The 12,037-nt window shown below is 42.1% G+C and overlaps 1 protein-coding gene across 1 annotated transcript in view; it reads left to right on the top strand.

Moving 5' to 3' along the window:
- The window catches only part of ITGA8 (integrin subunit alpha 8), a 169,383-nt gene that overhangs the window by 131,703 nt on the left and 25,643 nt on the right, over positions 1–12,037 (top strand). The window contains 2 exon segments of the mRNA XM_049777530.1: positions 1,834–1,939; positions 4,911–5,069. Of these exon segments, the coding sequence (XP_049633487.1) occupies positions 1,834–1,939; positions 4,911–5,069 (265 nt within the window).

The raw sequence follows: 12,037 nt of genomic DNA, 5'->3' as shown, positions 1-12,037 counted from the left end.
TTTCGTCGTTTTGCAAAAATTCTTCCTTGAAATACTCAGCAAAACTACTGGTTCAATATTTTATTCTTTAAGAAGTTGGTCACAGATTTCTATGATACATTCAGACACACACACACACTCACACACACATACACACACACACACACACACACACACACACACACGAAAGCCACCTGGCCCCTTTATAATCATCTCTCCAAGCCCCCTTGATCATGAGCTGATCATGAGCTAATCAACCAACTCTAAAGAGGGACATAAAAAAACAATCACTGGAAGAGTAAAGAATTTTTAAAATGTTATTTAGTCTAATGCAACTGCACCCCCATGCATTTTATTTAGCAGCTGCATATTGGAGGGTGAATGCAAAGAGTTGTGGGAATTCACAGCATTTGGGACCTGCTCATTCAGCATAATGTCCCAGATATGTAAATAGAAACACAAATTAAATGACTCAGCCTAGGGTCAGAATTTAATTCAATAAATCTTGCTTTCTGCTTTAGAAAGTGATTATGAGGTGGGAATGATAATAGTTAAGCTGTTTTTGCTTATTACTGGACATCCTTAAAAATTCCTTGAGGGGGGCCAGAGGGGTAGCATAGAGATAAGGCATTTGCCTTGCATGCAGAAGGACAGTGGTTCAAATCCCGGCAGCCTATATGGTCCCCTGAGCCTGCCAGGTGTGATTTCTGAGCATAGAGCCAGGAGTAACCCTGAGCGCTGCCAATATGACCCAAAAACAAACAAAAAAAATTCCTTGAAAAACTCTACATGCCAAAGAGACGTTTTCTATTGAAATTACTTTTACATAGAGTTCTTTTAAGATTTCCCTTTATGCAAAACCAGCTAGAAAGTATTATTGGGTGAGAGGATTTGGAAGACCACACCCAGCTATGTTCAGGGCTTACTACTGCCTCTACCTTCAGAGATGACTCCTGGAGGTGTTTGGGGGACCCTCTATGGTACCAGTGATAGAGTTGGGATTAGTCACATGCAAGGCACTAATCTCTTGTCCCCTTGGCTCTCTCCCCTATCTAAAAAAAGCATTACTTTTAGTACAATTCTTTCCTCTCCTTAACAATATTTTAAAATGAGACTTTGATGTATTATCATTTTTAACGAGGAATATGCCATGGACTATATTTCATTTATTTAGTCTGAACTTCCTAAGTGTAAATTGCAGACAAAAATGATCATTTCTACCTCTTTTTTTTGTTTCTCTCTGTCTTTGTCTCTGTCTCCATCTCTTCTGTCTCTCTCACTTGAATTAACCGGAAGATACAAGATAAGGACTGTACAAATGCCCCCCTTTCTAAAGTATTTCACTGAAAGTGCTGTCTTCATACCCAAACATTGACTACATCATATTGACTTCCAGATTTGTATCAACACACCAAAAGGCTCACATTTTGGGAGTTACGGCTTAAAACAGGTGGTTGATATTCCCTCTTTCTCTCCCCTCACCCTCACTCGCACCTGAAATGGAATCTGGAGTTAGATGTCTATCTTTTCATGTGCATGTATGTTCAATGATTCATCCCAACGCAAGAACGCTCTCCACACTGCCCTCTAGTGCCCAAGAGACAAGATGCTCTAAAAAGAATCCCATCTCTAAGCTGACCTGTAACCAGGCACCTGCTGTGTTGGCTTCAGACCCTCAGGATTTCTTTAGCTCTTTTTCTGAGTGTCACTCGCCACACTCTTTCCTGCCTAAGCAACAGCTATTCCAATTCATCCAGAGCTCAGTTCCCGACTACAGTCAGTGTCTTCCACGCTGGCAAAACATAATGGGTCCCAGTACCTTGCGATCAACAAACATCATGTCCCATGTTCCAGGGTCTCCCATCCTCTGCAGATTGTCCTGCCCATTCACAACTGGGAGCCGGAAGAGAAGCCCCACAAAGAGGAAGAAGTCGGACCGTTGGTGGAACATATTTATGAGGTAGCTATAAACTTTGTTAGCATGTTATTGGCAAGAGGTGAGAAGGAAGACTTAGAGGGTGTTCATATACTCTACTAAGAAACAAATACCCTCTACTAAGAAATACTTCATAGTATTTTGGGCTGTATTTTTTTTTATTGAGCCACGCCTGGTGATGCTCAGGGATTACTCCTGGCTTTGCATTCAGGAATCACTCCTGGTGGTGTTTAGGGGATCAGATGGGGAACCGGGAACCGAACCCCAATCAGCTACATGCAAGTCAAACGCCTTCCTTGCTGTAATATAAGTCCAGTCCCCATGTATAAATTAACCACCTGGCTTCGTGCAAGGCAGGTGCTCCAATCCCCACTTTCTCCAGTTTCCTCTGATTTTATTTTGTTTTAACAAACTAAATGATGTTGGTGGCAGACTTATTCTTGTTTTCAAGGAAGCAGAAATGGCATTTGGGGTAACACAAGATTTGAAACCATTTTCTGATGTGGCTCCCCCGGTTACATGCTCCTCTTGCCCTCCATTGACCTCTTAATTTGGGCTGTGACGATCACTTTCATCTCAAACCACACGGGACTCAAATGGCATTCTCGGTGGCTCCACTAAAGCCCTTTCAAAAAGGATGAGCTATCCCCTCCTGCAGAGAAGCAGCATGAGCTTCTGCACAGGATCAGCAGGAAAAGCCCCTGTCAGTCCCCTGATCCTCCTCTGGATCCCAAGCCAGACTGTCTAAAGCCAGATCAAAGCAGGCCCTAAATTCTCGGAAGAGCAACAATCCTTGGGGCATGCTAATGATGAGTCTCCCTGAAAGCATTGTTATGGGCGAATGTATTAGAACATGGGGCTGGAGCAACAGCCAGTTAGTGGGGACAGACAGTGTGGAGGGCATTTGTCTTGTATGTGGCCAACCCAGGTTCAATCCCAGCATCCCATGCAGGACCCTGAACCTGCCAGGAGTGATTTTTGAGTGCAGAGCCAGTAGTAACCCCTAAACGTAGCTATGTGTGGTTCTGAAACAAAACCAAAAAAATTTTATTAGATATGGTATATGAAATGATGATGAAATGAATTAATATATATATATATCTGATATACGGTTTTGTATATGAAAATATTTCCATTATTCTTTGCCTGTTGTCTCACCTTGACCTTCCAGGTGGGGGCGCTGTTGAGAACAGAATAGTTTGGGAGCGAGGTGTTCGGAGTCTTTTGCCAAAGTTGGCTGGCTGGCTCTAGGTGTGTTTTGGAGCTAGCAGCAGGCTGACAAAGGACTCTCCTCGCCCAACCTTTTACCCCTTAACCCTCCTGTCTGTGTGGATTATTTGCTGCGGATAAATATTATCAAGATCTCCCCCCAAGAACGGACAAGGGTTATGGGAATCAATTTCTCATTCTGGGAGCTCTTTGCGGATACACAAACAACCAACAAAGGACTCAATGGGACCCAACAAGTGGGGCAACATATGGTTATACACATATATATCATTTCTACCAAACAATGGTAGCACTTTAAAGTTTGAAAGTATACACAAACTCATGCAGCCCTCCTTCAAAACCTAGAAGAAACAGATAAGAAACTTCTAGGTTTACAGCTAATATGGCTCAAAATACAAGAAACTGTCCTAGCTGCTAAAGTCACATCCCCAAATACACCCCCATCATCAATGAATAGCAGGCTGCTTTGATTTAGGGGAGGGTCTCGTCTATCTTGGGGCCATAACCAGTGATGCTCAAGAGCAGAATGCTCTGATAATTTGGATTAAATGATCCACCTATGAAGTAAGACCTATTACAAATGACCTTGTTGATTATTGTGAAAAATGAAAAAATGAAAAGTGAAAGTTTACTGCTGACTCTGAAGTGAATTCTGAAACCACGATCATTCTAAACACAGGGTACATCTGAGAGGTTGTTTCATGTCCTGTAAATAGAAGGTTTTTGGGATGCAAACAGTCATTTCTCTTCTTAAGACACAATATTCCCTTCCTGAGACCTGCTGATTAAAACAGGGGCTCCACTTTGAAATTCACATTTTAAACAAACTGTGGTGTGCCCTTGATAAATTGTGTATGTGTGAGAGAGAGAGAAAGAGAGAGAGAGAGAGAGAGAGAGAGAACATGTTTGCCACTAACAAGTCAATAGTCAGAGAAAGAGGTAGATTTTAATGTGAGGCAAGGATTAATTGGGTTATAAGGGCTAGAGTGATAGCACAGTGGGTAGGGCATTTGCCTTGCATACGGCCAACTCAGGTTTAAACCCTTCTATCCCATATGGTCCCCAGAGCCTGCTAGGAGTAACTTCTGATCACCTGAGCACCACTGGTGTGTCCCTTTTGTTTTGTGTGTCTCACAAAACAAAACAAATTCCCTGGGTTTTGAAAGCACCCATTCGAAATACATGTCTCAGCCTGTAATGAAATAAATATAAGATTCTAGCAAACAGCAAGGATTAATTGGGTTATAAGGGCTAGAGTGATAGCACAGTGGGTAGGACATTTGCCTTGCATATGGCCAACTCAGGTTTAAACCCTTCTATCCCATATGGTCCCCAGAGCCTGCTAGGAGTAACTTCTGATCACCTGAGCACCACTGGTGTGTCCCTTTTGTTTTGTGTGTCTCACAAAACAAAACAAATTCCCTGGGTTTTGAAAGCACCCATTCGAAATACATGTCTCAGCCTGTAATGAAATAAATATAAGATTCTAGCAAACAGCATCATTACTGAAGATGGTTAATCTGGTCTTTGCTAGAATCTGGTCTTCAAATTAAACAGACTGAAGAGCACATTCAGCAGTAGTCCTTTCTGCCTGTAGAATGCCTCCTGCCTGAGAAGGTTCTGTCCATATTCCCACAGCCACAGTCCAGAGGACTGAAGCCCCTAGATCAGTGCTCTGAGAATTGGGCCCAGAGACTCTGGGGTTGGTTGGGGCTTCTTGTTTCTCCTTGGGCTGTCCATGATATACTATGTTCTTTGCTTACAGCTGCACAATATCGGACCCAGCACCATCAGTGACACACGCCTGGAGGTGGGCTGGCCCTTCTCTGCCCGGGACGAATTTCTCCTCTACATTTTTTACATTCAGACTCTGGGACCTCTACAGTGTCAAACACATCCTGATATTAACCCAGAGGATATCAAGGTAGGTACCTGGTTGAACAAGAGCTGTGTTGCTTAGTTTTTGGTTGGTTGGTTGATTGGTTGGTTGGTTGGTTGGTTTTTGGTTTTTGGTATTTGGGTCACACCCAGTAATGCTCAGGGGTTACTTCTGGCTATGGACTCAGAAATCACTCCTGGCTTGGGGGACCATGTGGGAAGTGGGAGGGGGATCGAACTGCGGTCCATCCTAGGTTAGTGCGTGCAAGGCAGATGCCCTACTGCTTGCGCCATTATTCCAGTCCCATGTGTTGCTTAGTTTTATTATAAGGAAAACACTAAAATAGTGCCATATCTTTCCATCCCAAAAAATGAGAAGTAGTAATGGTAATTAAAGGATAATTGATCATTCAACTTTTCCTTTGAGGGTGAGACTTGTAAAATGTCAGACTTCAGTTAAAATATCCAACCTTGGTGAGTTCAATTTCTCTTTATCTTATTGCTCATGGTGTATTATTATTCAATGCATTTCAATATGGCACTTTTTCTTTCTTTTTTTTTTAATTTTTTATTTTTAATTATGAGAACAAAGATGCAAAGAAAGAGGACAAGGTAAAGTTACAGTGGAAGGACAATCACCCATAACATAATTCTCAGAAGAAGTCCCCTTGCTGATATCTTAACTTTCAACTTTCAGCCAAAGAACATTAAGATAAATAAAACAGAATCCATGTACAATTACTTTGTCCCTCAAGTCCCCAGATTGTAACACATTATAATATTTCTTAACAGCACACAAGGCAATCTAAAGCCATAAAACTTACGTAACTCCTTAAACATTAGAGGCCTAGTATTTTTTACATTTTCATGTACATGCATATTAGCTTAAGTTAACCTCAAATTTTAAGTGGTTTTTTTTTTAAGGATTAGAGTCAAAGGAGCACAGTAAAAAATGGTGTTAGAGTGGCAATTGTTGTTTGCATAGGCCCACCAAAATATGAGGGGCATGGAAAGGAATAACCTTGGCCTAAATACAAAGAGACCCTACCCCTGAAGTTTCCTGGCATAGGACCAACTCTAGGCTCCAGGCAAGTTAGATCATCCAATCCAAGACATTGTCCATAGTGCCAACACACTTTTCACACAGTCTCTGTTGCTGGTATCATGTTTCTGTATTAAAGATCCTGGATTCTGCATATCCTACATTGAAGTCAGGATGTGGAGCATCCTCTCATTTAACTTCAGCATTAAAGGGCAATGCAGGAAGCCCTGTCCTGTAAGCAGGTCGTTGTTGTTGTTGTTAAGTCTTCTCAGTGTTAAGGGAAGTCTCTTTTGAGCAGGTCGATGTTTGAGCAGTGGTAGGGTCTTCCATGGTAGAGGATTGCTTCCAGACGATGTTATAGACAAACCTGGATGTTTCGTGGATGGCTTCCCTGGTTCAGGGGTGAATGGAAAATGCCCTTTCTTCTGAGGCCTGTGCCAGGTCATTGTCAGTGTTCAGGGTGTAAGGTCCCTTTGCACTTCAAAATTTGTGTATTCCAATCTCTATTATATAGGATCTTATTTGTATGTATAATATTTTCCCATTTTAATGTGCCTATGCAAAAAAGGAGCAATGTCACGTGGCGTTATTGGTGCATATGGGGGCCATAAGAACAAGTCCAACAATCCCCATGACATGGTTCAATCATAAGGATTAAACTGGGGAACTCTTTCACCAAAATTCCTTGTTGAATAGCTCATAAAGAGAAGATAAAAAGTGGTTAGGAGGGGCCGGGCGGTGGCGCAAAGAGGTAAGGTGCCTGCCTTGCCTGCGCTAGCCTTGGACGGACCGCGGTTCGATCCCCCGGCGTCCCATATGGTCCCCCAAGCCAGGAGCGACTTCTGAGCGCATAGCCAGGAGTAACCCCTGAGCGTTACCGGGTGTGGCCCAAAAAAACAAAACAAAAAAAAAAGTGGTTAGGATCATCACCGTATAAGAGAATATTTAGTAAGATTTATAGTTGTCAGAGAAAAAACACAAAATATTCTAAAGAAATACGTGTCCATTTTATGTCTTTTGAAACAGTTTGGGGTTGTTACACACAATGCGCGGCTTTAGTCTGTGATTAGGATTCTGCAATACTGAAGTTAAAAAGAGTAATGTGGGTTAGTGATGTTTGGGGAGGTGAGAGAGTTAAGAAGTAAAAATGAGCTTTGTAGGGGTGTTGGAAAGGACAGAATACAAAATGGACATTCTGGACACGCAAAAACATAACATAAAGATAAGGAATACTCTTAATACATGCAGTTTTCCATATGCAGAGTGGTCAGAAATTGCCAGTGACAAACAGTGCAACCGAGCAAATCTCAGCACACCCCAAGTTAGGACCAACAATTTCTGGTTCCTAGCGCACCCAAGTTAGGGAGAAGGCCTTCCACATGGGGTCTCCCCCAACCCCATGCCGACTAGAGCTAGCCTCCAGCTCAAGAGAGGATCGAGAGAGAGCCGGAAGCCAGGAACTGCCCACCCTACACCCTGTGCCCTTTCCTCCCTAGAGCTGAGGGAAGGGCGGGGAAAGCTTGGGACCCCGTCCAGGAGGGACTCCCGACACCCACCTTGTCTGGCCGCCTGGGCTGCCACCCCAGAAGGCCTGGAGACCGGGACAGAAGAGGGGAAGGCTGGGGGCTATCGAGGCTCCCAGCGCACCCAAGTTAGGGAGAAGGTCAATATGGCACTTTTTCTAATATGGTTTGACTCGTGGCACAATGGAAGTAAAATAACACATAGATTGGTCATGTCTTGAAGAATTCATACAAAGTGCTATTTTGAAAGATGATTTTTATTTTGGCCTATTGCCAAAAAAGCAGGATGCTTGTTGCCATCCTGGACTTTTCTAACTGTTTCCAATAACCAGTGGGGACTTGCAATCATTTGCCAAAGGCCATCTGAGTGTCCTGAGTTCCCTGACATTGAGACTTCCCAAGGCCCTATTCATTAGTGGCAATTCTCAAAGAATTCAATGGATTCCCATCACATGGTTTTTTGTTTTGTTTTGTTTGTTTTTGGGTCACACTCAGCGGTGCTCAGGGGTTACTCTTGGCTGTCTGCTCAGAAATAGCTCCTGGCAGACACGGGGGACTATATGGGACACCGGGACTCGAACCAACCACCTTTGGTCCTGGATCGGCTGCTTGCAAGGTGAAAGCCGCTGTGCTATCTCTCCGGGCCCCCATCATATAGTTTTGAAGGCAGCTGGTATGGGTTGGGCCCAAGACTCTGCCCCTTGCCAAACACTTCCTGACTGTCACACTACTGGTGTGCTGGTCTCTCTTAACTATTGAGGCGCTCATGTGGCCTTGAGGATGATCCTATTCAGACTAAAAACTCAACGTGAAGGCCTGGAAAATAGTACAGGGATTAGGGCACATGCAAGGCATACACCAGCTGGGGCTCAATCCCATCATTGCATAGTCACTAGAGCAATAACAGCTGTGACCCAGGTGTGGTTCCTGGGACCACAGAGACAAAACAGCTAAATATGACCAGGAGTGGCTCTATTATACCCCTGGATGCCTCCTTGGAAGACCCTACAAAACAAAACAAAAATCCAAGCATGATTTTTATTTGTCCTCTAAGAAGGAAAATTAATAATTGTAAGTCCTTGAAAATGTCCATTTTTTTTTATTTTTGGGCCACACCCGGTAATGCTCAGGGGTTACTTCAGGCTATGTGCTCAGAAGTTGCTCCTGGCTTGGGGGACCATATGGGACACCGGGGGATCGAACCGCCGTCCGTCCAAGGCTAGCGCAGGCAAGGCAGGCACCTTACCTTCAGCGCCACCGCCCGGCCCCGAAAATGTCCATTTTTATGGAATTTTCTTATCAGATGTACTTAGAGAAAGAACTCCATTTGTCAGAGGACATTCTCCTGGCTGGCAGGGACAGTGTCTCTGTTAGAAATATTGTAAAGAGGGGCCAGAGAGATAGCATGGAGGTAATGCATTTGTCTTGCATGCAGAAGGTCAGTGATTCTAATCCCGGTAGCCCATATGGTCCCCCGAGTCTGCCAAGATCGATTTCTGAGCATAGAGCCAGGAGTAAGCCCTAAGCGCTGCCAGGTGTGACCCAAAAACCAAAAACCAAAAACCAAAAAAAAAAAAAAAAAAAAAAATAGTGTAAAGAACAACTTAATGACATTCGAGAACAGTTGGCTTCTGCTGCCACTCAGTGACACAGGGAACTGGCCACTGTGAAAGACTTTTTTTTTTTTATTCTGCAACCAACACATTCTCCATCCAGAGGGGGTTCACTACGAAATACCCTAGGGAATAAGCTGCTCCTTTATTGAGAAATCATAAATAGGCCATTTGCATTCCATAAAATGATCTTAACTACTTCCTCCCTAGAATCCCACTCACATCCCATTTTATTTTTGTTTTTGTTTTCATTTTGGTTTGGGGGTTATATCTGGTGATACTCAGGGTGAACTCCTGACTCTGCTCTTGGAAATTAATCCTGGCGGGCTCAGGGGACTTATGGGTTGCTAGGGATGGAATCCAGGTCGGCTGCAAGCAAGCAAGGCAGGCGCCCTCCCTGCTGTGTTATCTCTCCAGCCCCTTCAGTTTCTTTTTCTTTGCTCTTCATTGAGATAAGAACTCTAAAGTCTTCAAGGACAGTGACTTACTATAAAATAACATCCACAAATGCTCGCGGCTAATATTTAAGTAACTCAAGCTTTCACATATCCAGTTCTGTCATCAACCTAACCTGGGTTTCAGCCTTTCTCAGAGCACAGGGTCATGCAGAAGGCTCCCAGCTTCTTTCGAGTATAATGTTTACTTAATACATCTGACACTATTTAGATATGTTTGTATATAGTATGTAACTTGTTTAATGTACACCATGCTGGTCCTGAGTAGTATTTGCTTCACTGCATTTTAACCATCATTTAGGGTGACTGGAATGATACTAATAGATGATTTGCTTCAATGTTGACAGATTCCCACAAATTTAGAATCTGCTAAGCACCAAATTCTCCTACCCAGTTACTCTTCCAAGTCTCTATCTTAATTTCAGATCTGTCCAAGATTGATCATTTTAATGCCATTTAATTCTTATGTTTGGCAATATTAGATTACTTATACAATTTGTGTGTGATGATTTATTTATTTTCTAAAATAATCTATAGAAAATGGATATAAGACTTGATTATAATATGAAGTGATAATTTTAAAAAGCTGTAACAACTCATGCATACTTAAAATTTTGAATTCATAAACATCTCAAATTATTTTTATTTCTATGTACTAGATATGACCCAAAGTTAAAAGAGCTTTGTAAATTAGCAGTATTTATATGAAAGTGACTAAAACAATTAAAAGTATTTGAAAATTATTTTCCTCATAAGATCGTAAATAATTTCTTTTTTTTTTTTTTAGTAAATAATTTCTTGGCGAATTCACAACTTGTGTACCATTAATTTATACCTAGATAATGCAATACTAAGTAATCTATTCTATCTAGAATATGAATTGGAAACTAGTAAATAATGAATTATTATCTTTAGCAGAATAGACCAGGAATTAGTTTTTTCAATTTAATATCACTTTAACTTTTTGCATTAAAATTTACTGGTAGGTTTGTCCATTGGAATCTAAATGGATTGATATTAACTATTAATAGTTTTGTAAGCAGTTCTTTCAAAAGGCAGGAAAAATAGGTATTTTTATTTGGTTGGGGGGGGCATATGTGGTATCAGGGGTTGAACCAGGATTTGTTGCATACCAGGCAAGCGCCCTACCCACTGTGCTACTTCTTCAGCCCCAAAGAGAAATAATTCATGAAAGAAAGAGGGAGGCAAAAATATATTCAAATAGGCACACACAAAAAAAATGAATCCTGTTATTGAATCTTCTCCAAGTACAGTGAGGTAAAGCTCCTTATATTTGGTTCTTTTTATTATATAGTTTTTATTTTATTATGTAGTTATTATATAGTTTATTATAGAGTAGTCAGGAATATGAGCCTCTTCTTATTCCCTTAAGAACAGCTGCATCTGTCAGGGAGCAGGGTGGACCAGTTCTTTCTGCGCATGCTCCAGCAGTTGGGCCAACCACAGACAGGGTAGTGGGAGGTAATTAGGAACAAACACTCCAATTTGCTGCAGGTTTTTTGAGGCCTTTCAAAGTTCCTCCATGTTTTCCTTTTGAACCTTTCTACGTAAAGTTTTCCCTTCTGCAAAATTCATTCTCTCTGTCTCTCTCTTTGACTCTCTCTCTCTCATCATCCTCTCTCACATAATCATCGTTGTCTTCATCATTGTCAATATCATCTACATTTTACTTCTCTCCCCCCTTTGTCCATTGAATGTAGTGAGGTACTCTCTCTTTCTCTCTCTCTCTCCTCTCTCTCTCTCTCTCTCTCTCTCTCTCTCTCTCTCTCACACACACACACACACACACACACACACACACACACACACACAGCCTCTCTCCAGTCTCCACACACATCCAAAGACCTTTGCCTAGAAGAAAATAAAGGAAACCCAAGATTTGGTTTTCCTTAGAGACTTTTCGTAGGCCTGCCCTTCATCCATCCCTAGAAGTGACACTCCAAAGTTATCTTGATGAAGGGCCAGAGTGATAGCACAGCGGTAGGGCATTTGCCTTGCACGCAGCTGATCCAGGACGAACCTGGCTTCAATCCCCTGCATCCCATATGGTCTCCTGAGTCAAGAGCAATTTCTGAGCACATAGCAAGGAGCCCCTGAATATCACCGGCTGTGGCCCAAAAACAAAAACAAAAAATCTTTCTGATGTCTCCTGCAGAATCACCCTATTTCCATTTATCTTTTCCTTCCTTCCTTTCTTTTTCTTTCTTCCTTTCTTTTTTCTTTTTCTTTCTTCCTTTCTTTCTTCCTTCCTTCCTCTTTTTTCTTTCTTTCTTTCTTTTCCTTCCTTCCTTCCTTCCTTTCTTTTCCTTCCTTTTTTCTTTCTTTCTTTTCCTTCCTTCCTTCCTTCCTTCTTTCCTTCC

Source organism: Suncus etruscus, chromosome 7, assembly GCF_024139225.1.
Source record: "Suncus etruscus isolate mSunEtr1 chromosome 7, mSunEtr1.pri.cur, whole genome shotgun sequence".
In the NCBI taxonomy this organism is placed as follows: Eukaryota; Metazoa; Chordata; class Mammalia; order Eulipotyphla; family Soricidae; genus Suncus; species Suncus etruscus.
The sequence above is the reverse complement of the archived record's forward strand: the minus strand, read 5'-3'. Positions and strand labels throughout refer to the sequence as shown.